We start from the raw sequence: 23050 nt of genomic DNA on the forward strand, positions 1-23050 counted from the left end.
ATGACATACTCCATGAGTGCAGAGAACGCAAGTGAGCGTAACCACTGTATTTCAATGATGGATCACTGTGACAAGTATCAAATAAATCCTACAACCGTAATTTGGGGAAGAAATTAAAAATGTCAAAAAATTACGGACGATGGATTGCCTGCCAGGTAGGCCATCTTAAATATCGAGCCGGCAGGACAAATTACCACGATAAGTATGAATCGCAAGAGGACTTTCCTTTGTAAGACCCAGACAAATACCTGCATTGCAATTAAAGGAGAAATTTTAAACACAAATTGTTGATAGAAAACCAAATTATTGCACGACAACGTTTCATGATGGCTAACATAGCTGCAATGTTAAATTTGTTAAGTTGAATTTCCAATCACCCTAAAATTAGCAGCACTTTGATGACTATCGTTCCTGGTCAATCCTCTAAAGGTTTGGCTAAATTGGACAGGGAGAACTTTTTTTTTGTTTTACTTTTTGACCATCTTGTATTTTGGACCAAAAAAATACATTTTTTTTTTACAAAACTTAGCTAGCATTATCAAGCTTGGGCCTTCCTCGATACTTCTCAGGTAAACTCTGATGTGCAATCTGAGAAAAACTTTGAATGTGAATCGGTGTTAGAAAACTAATTTTATTAGGCAAGTTTAAATATGGCTGTCCTATATCCGCTATGTTGAATTTTAGATCCCCCCCCCCCCCCCCCCAAAAAAAAAATTAGCAACACTTTGAATGCTTTCGTTCCAATTTAATTCTAACAAGCTCGGCTACATCAGACATGCAGAACCTGAGGAGATTGAAAAATGTCTTTAAAGATGGCTGCCATGTCAGCCATATTGGATTTCGGACAGGCCCGAAAACTAGAGGAAAAAAAACCCTGATAAGCGTCACATATATGGACTTTACTACTTCAGTCTGAATTGTATGTAAGTCTCAGGTAATGTCTTGGTGTAATTTTAGAAGAAACTTGATGTATAAATTGTTGATAGAAAACTAATTATATTGCGCGATATGATCAAAACGATAAAAACAACTTCTAGATCTGTAACTTATAGGCCATCGCTCTCTCCATTCATAAACTTTAAAAAGTCCCCCCGGACAATATGTTCAATACAATTTAACTCAGAATGCCGAGTAGGCATCCTTAACGTAGATGTGATAGTGGGGCGAGTTTTCGTTTTGTTAACATTGAAATGGGACGAGATGACAAACGTTCATATTATGCAAATGCCTATGTATTTGAGGTTACTTTTAACGATTCCAATCAAAAATATGCAAACAAACTTGTCGTCAATGCATTTTCACTACATTAGCATTGTACTATTTGAACAACATAGTTTGTTACTCAAAAGATTGGAACATTTGTCGCTTTATTACTTACTGACGCCATCTTGGAGTGTTATTTTCGTATGTAAGATTTCATCGAATGGTATAATTAAATGTACAATATATGTCCAAAATTCTTATCAGAATGCATGAAAAGATATCGAATATATTTCTTTTATCCATCAACAGAATTAGTAGTGTTGTTTTTTCATTTTTTTTATCATTATTGGATACGAAAATACATTCAGAGTCAGCTTTTCTGTGAGAAAAACATGGCAACTTCAACCCCACAGCCACAGGTATTGAGTCTAATATTTGTAATCGAAACCTTCGATCAATCGTACTTGATTGAATTTCTCCTTTTCTTGAGATTATAAACGAAATATTCAATGGATTTGTTTCAGTTATACTTAGTTTCTTACTTGATTCCGTTACACTTGCCGAGTCGTCACAGGACAACATAAAATTCATCAACAAAAATAAATCAAATCACTAATTATCTGATTATGGTAGCCGGGAATTGAGTAATATGACAACAATCATTTATTTAACCGTCTCACCTACATGTTCTTCCATTTTCCGTTGTACCTGACAATGACCTATGATAATTACGACCAGATATGACTATTTAATATTTGTTTACCTAGTTTGATAAGCATTGCATCCTAACTTCAGCAGGTTGGGCACGACGGCGCATATGGGTAATAATTCTGCATTTGGATAACAGTTGAGTTACCCATTTCAGTAACAATTTTATTACTGAAATGTGGAATAATGTGAAATGAAAACGCATAATGTTCCTTTAAACAATATGAACAAAAAATTGCCTCATTCTATAAACATAATCCAATAAAAAATACAATGAGCATTGAGGTACATTTGTGCACAAAATTATGTTAATTCAGTTGTCTCAATATTTGTGAAAATGACAAATTGTATCAACTCCATTGCTAATAATGTGTTGTAGAGTAGCTATTCATAGCACACAGAAAAAAAAACATGCTCACCTGTCACATTTGCACTGGATGATCCCATTGATTATAGGCCTACACACTGAAGCGAATGGAGAGAACAAACTCAGTGATATGGTTTGTCATTTTCACAAAAACTTAAACATCAAAATTGATATTTTGTATGTACAAATATACTTCATTGTGTTATTTATTGGATTTAGTTGAAAGAATAACACCTTTTTTTCCTCCTAGTGTTTAAAAGAACTTTGTGTTTTTATTTCACTTTATTACCCATTTCAGTAATAAAATTGTTACTGAAATTGGTAACTGTTACCCCAATAAGGGATTATTACCCATAAGGTGACAGTATACCCAAATCGGATCACCAAACCATCATTTTATTAAATCATTGAAAAATCTGAAGAGGAATTATATTCATTTATGGTTGTATCAAAAATAGAATATCAATGGGTGTTCTCACAAAAGAAATTAGCACCCGGGGACCCAAATCGTATCACGGCTTGAATTTTGCAGTGTCGTACGCTTCAAATTAATATTTTTTGTCAGCATATTAACATTTTATGATGACCTTTAGAATTTATGTGACAAAAAGTATTTCTATAATGTGAATTTATTCCTATAGTCCAAAACATAGTCCATAGTCATCGCACGCACCATTTTTTAAAAATGTTATCAAAACATTGACATTTGAGTTTGAATTACGTTTTCTTGCGCTATTTGAACTTAAAAACTAATTATCTGTAGTTTGGATTAACAAACTCAACACTGATTTCCCTAATGGTATCAATACCAAGTGATGATGATAACGTCCCAATTTGTGAGGTCATGGTTTGATGACGTCATTGTGTTGTGTTGACGTCATGGTAACAGTGTTATGACGTCATCAACGTCATAGTTATTAACATGTTTGTCAAGATGGATGTGACATAGAGGTCCAGTAACATTTGATCCCTGACGAAGGGCTAAGCCCGAAAGCTTGGAAAAGAGTGACTTACAAGTTCATTAATATTATTGTGTTCCCTATAGGAACATATGTTTATAGACAATTAGAAATTATCTGTAGTCAAAAAATGGTGCATGGCTATCTATTCTAGACAACATCATTGTTATAACTGATTTGTTGTCACATTTATTTATTTTTAAGTATTTTTGCAAAAAGTGATTCAATTTGGGTACCGATCCGATTTGGGTACTGCCACCTTATGCGCCGTTGTGTCCAACCTGTTCAGTAATCAAAACTTGTCACTACCTACAATTAAGTACACTGTACTAATATTAAGGTAATAGGATTGTGTCGCCATTTTTCAGTAGAATTTATACAAATTTTGTAGTTATATTGCTTTGGAACTGAAAAATTTCTGCCACCAAAAAAATATAGGTTGTCAGAATTTTAAGGATTTTAAATTAATTATCTATAAACGATTAAAAATTGACATTTTATAATAAAACCATATACACATAGTAATTGCATGCAAGAGTTATCATTCTTGAAAAACTTCACAATAGTGAAATAGGTAGCCGGTTTCCTGAAGTACAGAAAAATGGACACATGTGACTCATTGATTATAAAACAACTGAATTAATGCCTGGATTGCTTTGCAATACTTTAATATTTAAAGAACACACTGTTCTGTCAATAATAAGCATACAATATTCATCAGTTTAATATTAAACATTAGAATATGCGGAAATTGTGATACTGTCTCCCTACATTGGATTTTCAACTAGGGATGTACTTCCTATTTCTGTTTAGCAATACACTCCTATGACCTTAATACCCGGCCTCCACTGCCCTAGCTGGGTTCAAATCGATCCCATGCCTTGTAAAAGAGCAATTTTAGCATTAATTGACAGCACATGGGTCCACATCCATACACCGGTTTGCAATATGAACTATTTCTGTTGATCTTCTATGTAACTTAAAGTCAAACGCTGCCTAAAATATTGTTAAATTATCAAGTTTACGTAGCGAGTGCAATGGAAATCTGAATTGACAGTCATGTTGGTCAGATGTCTATGTGTTAAGGTGTCGTGACCCAATATGGAATCCGTGTAGTGGCATCAGTAATAACACTATATTTGGCCATGCCAGGTCATATAAAGAAACAGATAATTGAGATAACATCACACGTAATCTGTCATTGCAGTCATTTCTTTTTGTTCAAGACAGACTTGGCTACTTATGTGAAAGAGTTATTTTATTAGTAAGGATTCGTTATTTCAACAATTATGCATTGTTTTGATTACATTATACTCATATGAAGCGTCAATTTTACATAATCTTATAGATAGGACACTCTTTATTTTGCTCCATTATATCAGTTGGCAAAGGACCGGTGCATATAGCTCTAAAGAGTCAACGCAATATATAAAAATTGTAAGTCATCCTGATGAAGCTTCAACTTTAGAGACAAACTAGTCTGCCAAAATAAACTTTAAAACCCACTTATTGGTCCATGAGTATGTTGTGATTATATCCATTTTTATGCCCCCGCCATAAAATGGGGGGGGGGAATTGTGTTGCCCATGTCCGCCCTGTCCCATCCCCATACCAACTTGTCGCGTCCCTTCCTGTCCCATCCATGAGCGGGGGCATTTATGTCTTACATACATTTTCTAGTCTTTATTTTTGTCTGTATTCTGTTATCACCCTGCATACATGTACCTTTTATTTTGGTATCCGTACTCAAAGCAAAACACCCCTCTGATCAACACACAAACCTACACCTGACGTTGGCTCTATTGCCTTACTTAAATTAAAAAAATATTTATGTTTTATTTCCAGCCTAGTGGCTCCTCCAATAGCACACAGGAGTATGTGGTCCGAGTCCCAAAGTAAGTTGAAGTTGCATTGGTTCATTTATGCATTACACTAGGAATAGAATTGGCCAATTAGTCCAATGGCTGTTTGCAATTGGCTGTGGTTGGAAATTAAAGTTTCATATATATATCATGCTAGACAGTAGATATATTTTGCTGGGACCTTTAATATTCTTGTAATTGGCAAGTGATGAGTTTCTTCTTTAATAATGTGCAAGCAGCCAAGCACATCAAAAGTATGATACAGGACACCATCCTGGCAGTGATACTATATTTTTTAATTATTTAATATCTATATTAATATCTGGTATTATTTAAACTTTCCAAAATCCTTGAAAACCTGTAAATGTACTTTCAAAATAAGAAGGTTCAATTAGGCATTAAGAAATTTCAGCTGGTTTGGCTAGTTGAATATGTGTCAAATTGACTAACCCATGGCATATGTAGGCCATTTGATAGGTTCATTGTTGACAGATTTCTGCAGCATATTCTGTTCCAGTGGAAAGAACGAATGATTATCGGGAAAAATACACATGGATCATTATAAAATGTGATGTATAAGTACGTGAACATGTTTTATCTCGGTCTTACCTATACATTTTGGCTATGTGTCTACTATATGAGATTGAATTTTCACTTTCAGCAAAATCTTGTTTTGAGGCAACATGATAGAAATTATGTGATCGCTCATCGTTATAGCAAGGTTCCACATGTACACGTGCACAGATTAGCTACAGATAAGCAATAGGGGGACACCCCAGGTTCTTACTAAAGAGTTGAACTATCAGTTTGTTTAACACTAACAAAATTATTCTGTACATGAATTTCTTGTTCTATATATAGTTGTTTTAGAAAATGTAAAAGCATAAATGTCTTTTTCATGTTTTTCCAGAGATCGACAAAAGCAGTACAGAATGATGAAATTTTCATCAGGGGCAAATATAGACTTTGCCAAGCTTGCTCAGGAGGTAAAATTTTGTTGCTATATATGGTTGTACATGTTATACACCACTGTCCATGCCTGGTAATTGCCTGGTTATGTGAAAAATGTATACATCATACCAGGCACTTTCCCTTTTCATCTTCCTATCATCATTAGTTCAGATCTAGGACAGATTTGACATTGGGAGTGGGGAGGGGGGCAGATGGTACTGTATACATATAGTTTAAATACAGTTTAGGAAGCTGATTATAAAAATCCATAGGGCAAATTTGTTAATGAAAATATTGAGGTTGACAGTTACCATTTCTACAAAAGCTTTCCTAATTAGTCTCTGTGGAATGAATGAGACTGCTGTAAGTTTTTTATCAGCACAAATTGGAATTTACCTCATTGAAAGTGCAAACTTTTTAAGGTGATACTGTGTATTGCAGCTATAAAAGAACAAGAAATGCAACATAGTGGTGAAGTGTATAACTGATATTGTCCAACATTGTCTTGTTTAAAATACTAAATTACTGAATTAAAAAGATTATGTTGATACCTTTATTCTTTACTTCAGCATACAATGTAGATGTATCAAGCAATGAACATTAATTTATATATATAATGAATCCATCTAAAATTTGAATACTAATTTTCATATAATTTAAATGATTAAGTTTCTAGCCTCCTTTTCTTTTAATATTGAGCATGTTGTTTGGTTTACAGCAAACACCAGTGAGGATGGAGAGAGAAAACAACCTGAAGGAATATAAGACTGCCCATGGCATTGATATGATGCCAAAGTTTGGGGCGGGGAGTGAATTTGGCCGTGAACAAAAAGAGACAGCCAGACGAAAAAAATATGGCATAATGATGAAGAGATATGTTCCAAACAACCAACCCTGGTTAATGAAAGTGGGAAAAGCAAAAGAAGCTAAAAAGTGTGTATCTTAGTCAAACTGTGATGTAATAAGCTGTTTTTAGCTCACTTGGCCCGACGTTCGGCGTCCGTCCGGCATCAGCTTTTTACTTTAAACAACTTCTTCTGAATAACCAAAACGCCCAGGCTGATGATATTTATACAGTAGCATGCTCGGATGAAGGGCTACCGAGTTTGTTCAAATGAATGACCTTTGTTCATTTTCAAGGTCACACAAGTCAAATATGTTAAAATCTTTAAACAACTTCTGAATGACCAAGAGGCCTAGGGTGTTTATATTTGGCCAGTAACATGTTTGGATTAAGGGCTACCAAATTTATTCAAATGAAGGACCTTCACCCATATCAAGGTCACAGGGGTCAAATATGTTAAATTCTTAAACACCTTCTGAATAACCAAGAGGCCTAGGGTGTTTATATTTGACCAGTAGCATGCTTGGATAAAGTGCTATCAACTTTGTTCAAATGAATGACCTTCACCTATATTCAATGTCACAGGGATCAATTGTCTTAAAACCTTTGAAACAACTTCTTCTGAATAAACAAAAGGACCAGGATGATGATATTTGGCCAGTAGCATGTGGCGAATAAGGGCTACCAAGTTTGTTCAAATGAATGACCTTCGCCCATATTCAAGGTCACAGGGGGCAATTGTCGTACAAACCTTTAACCAACTTTTGATGAATAACCAAAAGCTCCAGGGTGATGATATTTGGTCAGTATTATGTGTGGATGAAGGGCTATCATGTTTGTTCAAATGAATGACGTTTGCCCAATTCAATGGCACATGGGTCAATTGTCTAAAAACCTTGAAACGACTTCTTCTGAATTACCAAAAGGACCAGGATGATGATATTTGGCCAGTAGCATGTGGCGGAATGAAGGGCCAGGCTACCAAGTTCAAATGAATGACCTTTGCCCATATTCAAGGTCACAGATGTCAAATATGTTGAAATCTTTCAATGACTTCTGATGAATGACATCCAGGGTGATTGCTTGTTCATGTGAATGACCTTGACACACTTTCAAGGTCACATCTGGTCCATAGTGCATAAATCTTCTAAAAGTCATCTTCTCAATAAACAAAAGGTATAGGGTGGTGATATTTGGCAAGTTCCATTCTGGGATGAAGGGCTATAATGTTTGTTCAACTTAATGTTCATGTTTGACTTTCAAGGTCACAGGGGTCAAATGTGTTTAAATCGTTCAACAGGTTCTTCTGAATGATTTGAAGTCAAGACACTGATATTTTGAATGTAGCTTTATTTTTAGTACACTTTTAAGGTTACAATTGTGAGATTAATACCAGGTGAGGGATGCAGGCCCATTGGGCCTCTTGTTTAGATATGGTCTGTGTTTTATAAACAAACTGTCACAGATGTTGTTATAACAGTTATTTTTTACAAGAAAAAGGAAATTTTCTGTATTACATATTGAATGTATTACAGAATGTACATAATTTTGCTTCTTTAAACAAAGAATGGTTTGTTCTAATACTTCTTTGTTGTAAAATTATAAAATCAGTGAATAAAATCAAAAGTATAATTTATGAAGATTAAACTTTGAGTGATATCCTTAAAATGATATCACTCATCTGCCCATATTGGCTGTATGCTTAACTTGTGTGTGGCTGATATCCAAAAATTGTGTGTGATTATTTTGGGTGTATACTTAAAGGTGACACAGGCACTTATACTGGCTGTATAATTGTTTGTGACGCATGCTCATATTTGCGGTATACTTGTGTGTCACAGTGTGACATTGACTTGTACACTCATACTGGCTGTATACTTGTGTGTCACAGTGTGACATTGACTTGTACACTCATACTGGCTGTATACTTGTGTGTGACCCGTACACTCAGCAGTTTACTTATATGTTTGTAGATTCAAAGGTGTACGAGAAGGGACAATAGCAGAGAACACATCCTACTATATATTTACACAGTGTCCAGACGGAGCCTTCGAGGCTTTCCCGATAGAGGAGTGGTACAACTTCTCACCGATGGTCCAGTACAAGTACCTCAACTCTGAGGAGGCTGAGGAGGAGTTCACCAGGTACAAGAATTGCCAGAGATTTCAATATCAATATTTTTTTAACATATTTAATAGAAAATGAATACTAATGAGTTTTAATGTTTGCCTCCAGCATTGTGACCTATAAGACTGACCACATGCCTTCAGTCTGAAGAAAAGTTAATTGAAGCCAGAACTCAATATTTCAATGACCAAATTAAAATGCTAACATTTGTAGTTCCATGAATATTTTAGAATTGACTATTTGTTACGATTTATGTTATGTAATAACAAAGTGTCTGGTTTGGAATTAGAACCTTGTGAATACTGTTTTGGTTATTTTTACACTTTCGTATGTTTCCTAAATGTTTGTTATAGGAGGGACAAAACTTTGAATTATTTTTCCATCATGGTACGGAAAAGAATTAAAAATGAAGAGGATGCTGACAACGCAAAATTGGACGAAGAAGAGAAAGTAAAGGAAAAATCACAGAAAAAGAAGAAACAAGGATTTGTAAGTTTGTTGGTGTCATCATTAACTTCTGAGTGTGTGTCTCATGGCCTTCATAAACCACCTTTGATTTCAGTATTCACAACTAATAAATATCAAGTATTGTCTGTCAGTTTCATAGCCTTCATAAGCCATCTTTTTTGGCAATAAAAAAATCAAATAGCACAAATTTCTATATCCACAAATTTTATTCCATCCATATGACATTTGAAGGTCTGCCAGGTATTATTCCTAAAATATTACATTTAAATGTAGTCAATTTGTGTGGTCGACGCTCAAGTTCATCACCAAGGTTTCTACTGCTGTTTATGGGTCAACCAGGGGGTCAAGGTTCATTTCGTACAGACATTTTCTTTTATCTTTATGATATACAGCTACTGACAGATGATATGGATGATGAAGAAGAAGAGTCTGATGATGGCTATGATGATGAAGATGAAAACAAGGGGAGTGAAGGTAAGAGAAGAGTATGTGATGGAACTTTTAGTGTAATAGCACATGACTTTGATGTCAGATATAAATACTGTAGATAAATATTTTTTGTGATCTATTGCGTCAATATTTTTGATGTAATTTATGACATGAACAATCATAGGTACAAAGCCTTTGCTTCATTGTTTTTGAATGAATATTCATATTCGTGATATATTTCAAAGTGTGAGATCAAATCTGAAAATGAGTTAAATAGTAAATTGTTGTAAAAAAATGAAGTGATTTTCAGTATTTGACTTGAGTTTGACTGATGTTTTGATTGTTTGAAGATAAAAAACCTAAAAAGAAAACAAAGAGGGGTGCAAAACCGAAGAAGACTGCTAAACATAATTCAGATGATGAGGCTGTGGAGGAGAGTGATGAGGGAGACTTTGATGACCGGGAGCTTGACTACATTACAGACTCGGACAGGTTGTTTATAACTTAAAGACCTTAATACGCACAGATGACACAATCAGTTGTCATTGTCAACTAAGTGGGTAACTCAGTTTCCTTATACTTCACTTCTGAGATAATTTTTTCTAACATCTGATTTAACTTGGGGGTTAGTCGTATATGTCACATGTGTACTTATATTAAACACTGATAAATTGATAACTGTCATAACCGCATCTCAAAACATTGGTGTGTGGTTCTCCGCTGCATGTTTGAGAAGAGGATTCTAGTCCATAGTTATCGATCTTCACCACACCAACAAAGATTGCAGGCTTCTGATTTAATTTCACACTGGAACTATGCATGCTCCTCTAGCAGATCTCTACTCTGTAGTGACAATCCTTTGTTCGTTTTGCAGTAGTCTGTCGGAGACTGGTGATCGTGAGAAAAGCGACCACTACCAGGAAAAGGGAGTGGACGAGGAAAGAGGGTTGAAGAAACTCTTAGACTCTGATGAGAGCAGTGAAGATGAAGAGGAAAAGAAAAAACAAGAAGAAAAAGAAAAAGAAGAGGCGGCAAAGAAGGAAAAGAAAAAGAAAGATGGTACAAAATGTTAAAATATTCAATCTTGAAGGTGTGACACTTTGTGTTTATAAGGAGATGTGATCCAGATTTGAAAAATTCGGCAAGAAAACTTCTTAGTCTGCTCACAAGAATGATGAATAAGACTTGCCTTTTTAGGTCACCTGAGCTTTGCCCAAGTGACTTATTATGATCGATTTCCGTCTGTCGTCGTACGTCATGCTTAAACTTTTTACATTTTCGACCTCTTCTCAAGAACCAATGGATGGAATTTTTTCAAACTCGGTCAGACTTATCCTTGGTAGATGAGGCTACAAAATTGTTAAATTGGGATTCCTACCCTAACCCCTGGGGCCTGGGCAGGGCCCCAAAGGGAAAATTAACCAATATTTCAAAATTCTTCTTCTCCAGACTCCGAGGTACTACAGTCAATTTCTCTGTGTGGATGGAAAGATCATCAGGGGCTTCATTTAAATTCTAAATTTCAGGACCCAAGGGCCATCCGTTCTCCCTTGGGGAGGAAGTAAAGTTTACTAAACTGTAAATATGTGGGTATAGTGTGCACTCGGGTATAGTGCACAGGTACGTTTTTGGGGTCATATTTGAAAAAATAAAGATGGAAAAAAAATGAACAAAAAATCCTTAAAATAACCGGTATCAATCTGGAAAAGTAGCATCAAAGTTAGCTTGGTGTTTATAATGCAGATTAATTAAGGATTTATTTATTGGAGTGAACAGCCCATGAAGGTCTTCCTCCGTACTGCTTGAAACAAGTGGCTGTTGGACAAATCCTGCAGAATTTGTCTGTTTCAGTATCTAGTGGGTATGGGAAAACCAAACAAAGAAAGTGTAGCTAATTCCGATGCCAGAGAATCGCTGATCAACTTATGTTTCGACATCTCAGCGGTTTTCCCATAATTATGAAAATGTAGTGTTTCAATTATAGGCTCCGTTCCATGTTAGTTCTGTTTTGGTTTTAACAAATCGCTAAGCCTAGTGTGCATGTATTTTCCCGGCTCACTTTCATGTTGATCTCGCGTCTAACGCTAAGTAAACACGTGATCGATAACCTCGTGAATGATTTCAATATTTTAAAATGAAGCATCGTAAAAATACTGTATTCTGCTTCTATTTTTCTCCCTTCGAGTAGATTTGAAGGGGATGTATTGAATGTCTACGCTTCTAGTATAAACATATTTTTTATAATCCCTTTACGGTCAAATCAGTCTAGTTCTAACAGTGCAGTAGGGCTTCACACCTTGTGTTGAGGAGTAAAAACAACACGGTCCCTCGATCGTGACTGCAAATAATTTCAATTAAATTGCAGTAGAGCTATTGTTAATCGGTAGTTACTGATAGGGTGTTAGCTAATTACTGCATTGTAATTTGTATTAACTGTGGTGTTGAGAAGTGTCAATAACTTTCGCAGAAGCATGGCGTAATTTTAAACATGACGTCACACTGTTGTTGTCATACAGTGCCTACCAGCCATCCAGATCTGTGGGCTAGACATGATTTTAAAGCACTGTAATCTGTATGTATGATTATGACCTTTATCTCACCCTTGTGTCGTCAGGATCTGACAGTGACAGTAGCAGCTCCAGCTCCGACAGTGATTCAGACATTGAGAAGGATGAGAAGATATCATCAGCTATATTTATGCAGGTATGGAATAGGAAAATGTCTGTCTTTATGACATCTGCAAGTGTAAATAAGAACAAATATATTTGAAAATTTATTTTAAAACTGAGAAAAAAGTATTCATTTACGAATTTTGCTGTTTTTTGATGCTGAATGGTTTTTTTTTATTATTTTCACACGGCCTCTGTATATGTATCGATATAGCTGTGTTAGAAAGTTGTGCCAATATATCTACTTTTGCTTCCATGACTAACTAATTATTTTATATTATAACAAACACTGTCATGTAGTATGTATACAGGTAGAATTGATTGACCTCAATTACTGTGTTAAGAACAGATTTGCTATTAATGATTTACAGAAAAAAGAAAAGCGTGTCTCTCCAGTCCCTCGTGCTGCAACACCTTCATCAGCAGAAACTGAGGATAAAAACTGTAAGCCATCATGTACACATTTCACTCTATTGCATAAAACTTCTGAAATTGATGCAGATTTGCACAATGTATTGCTGTCACCAGTAAAGACTGTACCAATAAAGATACAATATTAAGTTGTTTAGTACCTGGAACAGTGAAAGTTTCTAAAGATACAATCAACTAGGATAACTAGTAAAGTACATAAGTAATGATAGAATCATTTCTTTAGTAACTGATGAACGTTGTTGGTAAAGATACAATATTAAAAGTTATACTAAATGGTTAAGTACGTACTGGGTAATTATATATATAAATAATAAAATATTAAAAGTGATACTAAATTATAAAGTACTGGATAACAGAAAGTTTGCAAAGATACAATTAGTTGTAATAACTTTAAATTTTTAATTTGAAAAGATGAGTTATTTGGAATAAATAATAAAGTTGCTGAAGATACTATATTAAGGTTGTAATAACTAGTAAAGGATGTAAAGACACAATGTTTTATACACTTGTAAAGTTTTGAAAGTACATAACATTGTTAAAATTGTGTACATGCATACAGATAAAATACGCAGATTTATTATAACTTACAGCAGCAGTTGTTTCTAGGATGTGTTTCTCACCATGTACACTGTCTTTTTAGCACTGAAGAGGAAGCTGGAGACTGAGGCACAGGTTTCAAAGAAGATGAGAACAGATAGTCCAAGTTTAGGTGCCCATGGGTCATCAAGGTAAATTGACTAAGATCATCGCTCATCCTCTCCAGCGCAAACCCTCAACCACACAAACACACATCCTCACACGCGTTCAACTACATTCCAAAACATACAGTACCATCTGTACCAACCTCATTTTCTTATGATACATTTCTGTTTGTAAAAGAGCTTGGATGAAAATGTTTGTTTTAAGTATAGCATCCATATACTAATTTTTACAAATATATATTGAATAATCACTAACAGGTCTTGCGGACCAAACTTCACATTACTCAGCAGCTTCTCCACTTCCATCCACCACTACCCTGTTCTTCTGTTTCATTGGTGGTGTCGTGCTTCTGTAGTTGATGGTCCTGTTGTCTGGTTTCAGTGGTGGTATCATTGGTCCTGTTGTCTGGTTTCAGTGGTGGTATCATTGGTCCTGTTTTGTTTCAGTGGTAGTATCATTGGTCCTGTTTTGTTTCAGTGGTGGTATCATTGGTCCTGTTGTCTGGTTTCAGTGGTGGTATCATATTTTACTTTATCTGAATATCATTGTTCTCTTTCAGTGGTGTCTTCATGTTAATTAGGGCCCCGCAAAATGCGGGTGCCCCATAGTAATCACGATGTCCGTCCATCTGTCTGTCCGTCAGCGCCTTTCGCCTCCGGAGATTATTCAATGATCCAGATGGCCAAAATTTCTGAAATTTCACATGGTGATACACTGTGTTATGTAGATGTGCAATAGGTGTTCAAAAAGTTCCTAAGGTCAAGGTCACTGTTACCAAAACTAGAATTGTGAATATACTGTCACAATTACATCATATAAGGCCCTAACAGAAGGCCAAACTTTCTGAAATTTCTCAAGATAATACACTATAATTCTATGCAGATGTGCATTAGTGGTTTAAAAAATTCCTAAGATCAAGGTTGATGTTACTAAAAGCAGAAACGGGAATATACTGTCAAAATACATCTGATATATAAGGCCTTTACAGAAGGCCAAATTTTCTGAAATTTCACAAGATGGTACATGTGCAATAGGGCTTTAAAAAGTTTTGAAGGTCAACGTTGCCGTTACTTTAAAATAGAACAGGGCCTATACTGTCAAAAATGTATTGTAAAAGGTCCTTTCTGAACAGTCACTTTTGATTTTGCTTGGTGCTTATATGGGAGATACAGTCAGGCATACACCAGGGCCCTTGCTGACCTGTCAGTATTCTAGTTTATCTGAATACCCTGTTATCTTGTTTCAGTAGTGGTTTGTATTTTTTTTAGCTGAATACTGTTGTTCTGTTTCAGTAGTGGTTTTGTGTTTATTTATCTGTATACCCTGTTGTCTTGTTTCAGTAGTGGTATTGTGTTTATTTATCTGTATACCCAGTTGTCTTGTTTCAGTAGTGGTATTGTGTTTATTTATCTGTATACCCTGTTGTCTTGTTTCAGTGGTGGTATTGTATTTTACTTTATCTGTATACCCTTGTGTCTTGTTTCAGTAGTGGTATTGTATTTTACTTTATCTGTATACCTTGTTGTTTTGTTTCAGTGGTGGTATTGTATTTTACTTTATCTGTATTCCCTGTTGTCTTGTTTCAGTAGTGGTATTGTGTTTATTTATCTGTATACCCTGTTGTCTTGTTTCAGGAGTGGTATTGTATTTTACTTTATCTGTATCCCCTGTTGTCTTGTTTCAGTAGTGGTATTGTATTTACTTTCTCTGTATACCATGTTGTCTTGTTTCAGTGGTGGTATTGTATTCTACTTTATCTGTATACCCTGTTGTCTTGTTTTAGTGGTGGTATTGTATTTTACTTTATCTGTATGCCCTGTTGTCTTGTTTCAGTGGTGGTATTGTATTTTTCTTTATCTGTATACCCTTGTGTCTTGTTTCAGTAGTGGTATTGTATTTACTTTCTCTGTATACCATGTTGTCTTGTTTCAGTGGTGGTATTGTATTCTACTTTATCTGTATACCCTGTTGTCTTGTTTCAGTAGTGGGATTGTATTTTACTTTATCTGTATACCTTGTTGTCTTGTTTCAGTGGTGGTATTGTATTTTACTTTATCTGTATATCCTGTTGTCTTGTTTCAGTAGTGGTATTGTGTTTATTTATCTGTATACCCTGTTGTCTTGTTTCAGTGGTGGGATTGTATTTTACTTTATCTGTATACCCTGTTATCTTGTTTCAGTAGTGGTATTGTATTTTAGTTTATCTGTATACCCTGTTGTCTTGTTTCAGTAGTGGGATTGTATTTTACTTTATCTGTATACCCTGCTGTCTTGTTTCAGTAGTGGTATTGTATTTTCTTTATCTGTATACCATGTTGTCTTGTTTCAGTGGTGGTATTGTATTCTACTTTATCTGTATACCCTGTTGTCTTGTTTTAGTGGTGGTATTGTATTTTACTTGATCTGTATACCCTGTTGTCTTGTTTCAGTAGTGGGATTGAATTTTACTTTATCTGTATACCCTGTTGTCTTGTTTTAGTGGTGGTATTGTATTTTACTTTATCTGTATATCCTGTTGTCTTGTTTCAGTAGTGGTATTGTGTTTATTTATCTGTATACCCTGTTGTCTTGTTTCAGGAGTGGTATTGTATTTTACTTTATCTGTATCCCCTGTTGTCTTGTTTCAGTAGTGGTATTGTGTTTATTTATCTGTATACCCTGTTGTCTTGTTTCAGTGGTGGTATCACAGAGGAATCAATCAGGAGATACCTGATGAGGAAACCAATGACTACCAAAGAACTCCTACACAAATTTAAATCCAAACGTGTCAACATGACCAAGGATGCCATGATGAGTGCCATAGCAACCCTCCTGAAAAAGATCAGCCCGAAAAAGGAGATGGTCAAAAATGTTATGTACTTGTCACTGAAAAAAGATGGATGATCATCATTGGAAGTAAGATGGAATAATTCTTATTGAATCAGGTCAGCAGCCCGTGGGTGCTTGACTTATGTGTATGTGTCCAGTAGTTATCTCCTCAAATACCAGATAACTGGCCATCTCACAAGGTGTTAATACAGGCATGCAACACCAACCAATGAGAAACTGGATAACAAAATTAATATACAGTACTACCGATTTGGTAGTCAACCAATGAGAGAGGAAGTAACAGATGTTGAAAGGAACTAGAATTGACTTATATCAGCTGCAATGTAACTGTGTGTACTCTAATTTCTGATGTGTTGGATTTGTTAAAAAAGGATTTTGCTTGGCTAAAGCAAACCTCAATTTTAATTCGGTATTTATCATTAGTCAATCAATAAAACAGAGATCATTATTTTTCATAATACATGTAGATAAACTTTTGCAAAGTTCAGAATCTGTATAACAATTGTTTTGTTGAGAGTCATTATTTCATTCTGGCTCAAGACAACGCTTCCAAACGCATCTTGTTAGCGAGATAAGATGTTTTATGCCAATTCTTTTTTCTAAACCCTTTCATCCCTATGCAACTTTAGTAGACTCTTCCATGCATTGATCTTGATAAGTCCAATATGGTCTACAGTGGTGAAAGGGTTAAATAATGCTCGAGTTGCCAAAATTAAGTGCTAAATGATATGTACAGTGATCGGTGGTCCTAGGCCAATCTCATGCTTTGTAAAAGTTAGCAAGGCAATTGGCTCATACCATCCTAGGCATGTGTTCTGGAAAAGAAGATGGATCACACAGCTGGTCTGGTGGTGCAGAGAAATAAAAGAGTCATTTATGATCATTCTTGTCTTTGTTATGCTTCTGGAAAAGTCTCTAGTTTTACTAGTCAGACACCCTACTGAATGACCGAGAAATTCTCCTTAGCCGGAAGCCAGTAGGAAACTGCTTTATTTTACTAGTGTCGTATACAATTGCAGGTACTATATATGGTAGCCATAATTAGTTAGAATGAGTGACAAAAACAAGCACATGTTGCATAACCATCAAATTTTATTATGTAATGATCATATTCGTGTAAAAAATAAACAATGTATAAATATATTTATTATTATAACAATTTATATCACAGTGCATCCTCACAGCAATTAAATTAGCATATTATAAAAAAACATTCTAACATTATAAATATCAAGCACTTTTACTAGCCTATATAGCTAGGCTATTGTAAAAAGCATGCTCCTTGCATAGAATATTTCCGCTTCATTTTAGTTTATCTGCATATGTATGTATTCTATTGAGCACAATGATACAATATAATCTACAACTCAAAGAAGCATCTGGTCTTGACCCAGTACATCAATTTTGCATTCATATTTATATTACTATAAGTTTAAATTATTGAAATTCAAATAATTCCGGCTTCTGTCGATGGAAGGTATACTTACCATGTGAAAGGAATACAAAGGTATCAGGCTCTGTGTAATTACTGACTCTGTACCATGTGGACCAATATCGTTATCTGTAGGGTTATATGCTAAATTCTGTTTGAGGCCACATGATCTTTGATGAGCTTATATCTTTAAAGTTTGTTTGAAAGAGTGTTAACTTTCCACAAGGGAGATAATTAAAAGATTTTATTTGTTTTTAGTTAATTTTGATTGAAAATAATAAAAGTAGTATACTACTTCTTTCTACTTTTTTCAAACAATTTTTCATGGTTTTAAGAATATATTTGTTCCACAAGCATGTGTTGGTCACTTGAGCAGTACAAAAGTAGAAAATGGAAGATTAGGGTCAAAATAACCACAAAAATAGTGTTATCTTTTATCTTTAGTATCCTGTTCAACAATGATATTAAACTGAAATATTTTAGCTTTGAGATACAACATTGTTTTAAATCAATAGTACGTAAAACAATGGCACTGATATAATGGAAAGTTATCTGGAAACAAGTTAATATCCATTCATAATCTAATATATACATAGTAGGGAATACTCCAATAGAACTGATAAACATTATATCTGTCTACACTAACATACAAAATGTTCTTGTGGCACAAAAGTTAATATGAAAATATTGGTTACTGCTGAAGAACATGGCATGATTAAATACAAGTTAAGTATACAGTTGCATGCCGTAACATATATGCTACTGTACTTACTGCATGAACTTGTATCGCATACCCATAAAATAATCTCATTACTGCTGCCATTGGGTGGGTTAAACATATCTTTGGCACAGAGTTCATTACTTTCTTTTCAATTTCAAACTAAAATCAAAGTGAACGGACATGGATATACTGTACTACAATCATGTTTAGTGTTAATAATTTCCAGGGAATCATTGATGACCTTTGCTTTTATATTCATGAAAGAAAACAATATAGTTATCATTCATATAATTTTTAAACAAGATTTTGCTGTAAAATCAATGTAACAGTTTGATCTAAATCACAACCAACCATATCAGAGGTACAATATTCAGTTTAAAATCTAAATATACTGTTAATATATATATATTAATGATCTTCAGTACAGAGACCTTACAGTCTGTAACATATACCATTACATTGTCAGAATGAGCATGTACAAACTGTTGTCTTGAATATGTAGTGATACTTGATATATTTCAAATTATAATGTACTTTACTGAACACTGATTTGGGCAAACCTTATGGAATGCATGACATTTATTTTTTAACAAGTTCTGAAGGCTAGCTGTAAATCTTCAAATATTTGGTGACAAAGCTTACAGAGTATTCATTAAATGCACAGTGGACAAGAGAAGTATTTATTTCACTGCTCCCGACACAGTTCTTACTCGACCAAGAATAGGAATCGTGTGCATAAAAATCTATGGTAAGTGTGATTCCTGTTAAATGAGACTTTTAAGTGCAGTCTTCAATGACTATTACAACAGTTTTTGTAGGCTCAATGTAGCAAGGTTAGACCCTCACATATTACAACAGACTGACCTAACCTCAGACGACAACGTGGAGGGGACTCATGAACTTTGTATGAACTTGTTTCCTTTTCTGATCTTCTTTGCATATGATGACATCAAGGTCTTCAGATGTGACTAGTCACACATATTTTGACTATCGGACGCGGACGTCACACTTCTCCGATCCGTTTGACTCGTAGCCATTTTGGGACATGTGTCCGGCCTGTCACATATCGGGTTGACATGTAGTTGTTTGTTACTTAACACAACTTTCATCGTCTATGTGATTGTTCAACAACCCACCGAATTCCTTCTAAAACCTCGGTCAGATTCTCAGACTCACAGTTTCGCACCTGCAAATAAAATAGGAGTTTACATTAGCTATGTCAATACATGTGTAAATGTGTATTAAAAAAAATGAAATTTTAATGAACAGGTGTTACATTCTTAGAATATTCCTTAAATAACAATCATACATCTGTTTAATTTAATTACCTGCCAAGGTCTGTTCATGTTGGACATTCCAAGAGTCTCCACAACCTTGATACTGGGAATGCGAGTGGCAGAGGAATCCTTAACACAAGATAATACTAGAACCGGAACATGTGTGGCTGACCAGCGCTCATTCACCATGGTGTAGAACTCATCATTTCCTTCACCTTAAACATAAACATGTCATTTTAACTAAAGAAACACTGAAACTTTTGCTAATTTCAAGGTTGACAAAGTTTCTTATTGGAAGTCTATCAATAAAGAATATAATTTCTGCTGTTTTTTACATTTGATCAACAACTTGACTTACGAGTAGCTGTTGATGTTGAATCTACTACGTAGATAAAAGCGTCGACAGTACGACAGAAATCTTTGACTGCTGGCTTGAGCTCCACCCCCTCTTGTCCGACATCTTGCTTAGATACCTGCAATAGGTTGTTGCCTTGGATACGGTCCCAGCCTGGTTGCTGTCTGACAGATTTGGAAGCAGAGTACAGAACTGACAGCTGAAAATTTGTGCAGTCTGCCATCTTCAGAAGCCAGCCTGATCCAACACCTTTATAACAAATAGGTCATGCAAAGATGTATGAAAACTACATATCTCTATATCATGTTACATTGCACATGTATTTACTGTAATATTACAATGAATAATTTAACAAATGAAATGCCTAACAAAACATACAAGTCTAACACACAATTAAATTCCTTTCAATATATTAAGTATATATACATGTATGATGTATAATGCATGCTTTGTGATAATCATGAACATTAACAAGTATTTCTTTTCTTAAATTTAATTGGTTATGAAAAATTATGATACATATTTTCATTTTTAATTATTTCAAAATTTTACCAAATTTGCAACATATGTTTGTTGAGATGGAAATTTTCTAACTATGATCTTGATTATTGCTGAATTAATATCATTTATAATCTATAGTGTACACACCATCAAACTGTCCTGGTACCATTCCCACTTGTTCTAACAATGTCTTCGCGGTCAGCATTTGTCGGACTAAACCACTTGTGTTTTCAGACTCAAGGCCTGGACCAAACATAGCAATCTTTGACACTTTCTTTGGAAAGAAATATCTAAGCATATTAGATATGCTTGTCAGCATGGAGTTTTTTTCATGAATAATTTTGTTGATTTCGGGAGAACATCTCAGAAATCTGAAAAACATTGTTTCAATAACAGGTCATGCAAATGAAATCAAAATTTTAAAACTTCTTTTCTGTGAAACTATTTAACCATTACAGCACAATGTAAATATTATTAAAATGACAGTTAAAAAACATTACCATTACAGTAAAACTTGGTCTTTTATGATGTATTGTTACAAAGTACAAAACAGGTTGAATGCCCTGAAACTTACATTTCCTTATTGGACCACTCCGACTGTACCTCCCTGTAAAGGGCTGGATTGGTGAGATGAGAAATCATATTCCAGGACTGGATGTTACGTGTGAGTTTTTCCTGCCACAAGAGATTGTCTTGGCTCACATCATACCAGTCCCTACACACTCCACTAATCCGACAAAGGTCCTGTATTCCAAGATACGAAAATATATGGAGCTTCACATCCACCTGCAAACCAAACGAAATTTCTCTCAAGACATACTCAATATTGATTCTAAGTGCACTTGTAAATTTCTAAAAGATAGAAAACAATAATATTGCAACAGCATTGATACCAATTGTGTTATTTTAGTCACGTTTTAATTGATAGATTAGTGCGGTGTTCAGCCAAGCATAAATCCTTCATTGAACTTTTAATGAAAAATATTGGCGAACAGAGACAATCCTTACAAACTTGCCTTGTTTATTCCTGGCCACAAGTAAAATGTGTTTTCCTATTTCAACACATCCAAGAAAAAGTTCAACTTTTCCGAGAAATAAAGTACAAATGTATTTATTTTTCTTGTAAAATGTCAATGTATTGTTAGTTTGAAGAATACATCAGAACATTTTAAGTCTTATATTCCGTCTTTGCGTATTGCAGAGTTATCTTCTCTTGAGAGCAGGTATTGATTGTTACGCCATTGGTTTGTGTGAGAAAATTACGTCGTTTTCTCAAAAATTGATGACGTTACTCTCACAAACAATTGACGTCACAATCAATACCTGCTCTCAAGAGAAGATAACTCTGCAATACGCAAAGATTGAATAGTTGATGTAGTTGATTTTATATAAAAAGAAATCCTTCAAATTCCAGTGGAGGAAATTAAAGTGGTTAGTTGAAACATTGAAGCTCAAATACCAATATTTTTTATGTTTAAAAAAATATTAGCTATTATTAAAAAGTTCTATTGCTTTCTGCAGACCTAGAACAGCTGGCTTTTCCCAATTTTTTCTCTCTCTAAATGGTTGAGGCGACTGTCCTAGATCTTTCTTTACCCAAAGACTGAAAGAGGTGAAAATAAAACACACAAAAAATGAAATAAATCCATTTACTTGACCCTTTGGTTTAAATTCTTTAGCTTATACAAATGTATATACTTACAGGTAACTTGTTGAATAAAGAATGATCCTGGTTGACACCCTTCTGACCGTTTATTAGGCTCTTCTGTTTTAACTCTTGTTTAATCAGGTATTGTTGTAGTCCACCAGACACAAACGTCTCTTGCTGTTCACCCATTTCTTTTTTGTATTTCCAAACTAACTTTTTTAGGGTATAAATAAGCCCTTCGTCCAACAAATCACCTTTTCCTAGTGATGGTGGTACATCTGACCTTTGGTCGAGACCATACGTTAATTTTTCAGGCAGTTTTGTGTACAAACTTGGCCCACAAACAAACGTTGTTGTACAAATATCGTGAGGAATATCAATTTCAATCATTTTGAGGCCAAAAGATGAATGGCTTAGAGTAAGAAAGTATTTTACTGTCAATGTCGTTGCTGAACAAGATGTAATTTAGTGAATACATGGCTACAGCTATATATATACCCGATTTTGTTCTACGTAATGACAGCTATGTGTCAGCTCCAACGTGGCCAAAACAAGTTGTTAGTTTA

General features: G+C 34.8%; 2 protein-coding genes across 2 annotated transcripts; one reads left to right on the top strand and one right to left on the bottom strand.

The window, feature by feature from the left end:
- The first annotated feature begins 1562 nt into the window (after positions 1-1562).
- LOC110463270 (general transcription factor IIF subunit 1-like) lies at positions 1563-17433 on the top strand. Its single transcript, XM_021517722.1, has 13 exons — positions 1563-1622; positions 5083-5132; positions 6010-6085; positions 6769-6983; positions 8868-9038; positions 9375-9510; positions 9882-9963; positions 10269-10410; positions 10793-10977; positions 12533-12621; positions 12959-13031; positions 13660-13747; positions 16397-17433. Exons 1-13 carry the CDS (start codon positions 1596-1598, stop codon positions 16602-16604), a joined length of 1542 nt encoding a protein of 513 aa, XP_021373397.1. The 5' UTR covers positions 1563-1595; the 3' UTR covers positions 16605-17433.
- Positions 17434-17612: 179 nt separating this feature from the next.
- On the bottom strand, positions 17613-23050 carry LOC110463271 (F-box only protein 4-like). The gene is made up of 6 exons (XM_021517723.1): positions 22539-23050; positions 21411-21622; positions 20984-21207; positions 20339-20584; positions 20032-20195; positions 17613-19889 (listed from the first exon to the last, which is right to left on the bottom strand). The coding sequence occupies exons 1-6, from the start codon at positions 22872-22874 to the stop codon at positions 19809-19811; spliced, it is 1263 nt and encodes a 420-aa protein (XP_021373398.1). The 5' UTR covers positions 22875-23050; the 3' UTR covers positions 17613-19808.

This window comes from Mizuhopecten yessoensis, unplaced genomic scaffold (assembly GCF_002113885.1).
Source record: "Mizuhopecten yessoensis strain PY_sf001 unplaced genomic scaffold, ASM211388v2 scaffold10885, whole genome shotgun sequence".
NCBI classification, from domain to species: domain Eukaryota; kingdom Metazoa; phylum Mollusca; class Bivalvia; order Pectinida; family Pectinidae; genus Mizuhopecten; species Mizuhopecten yessoensis.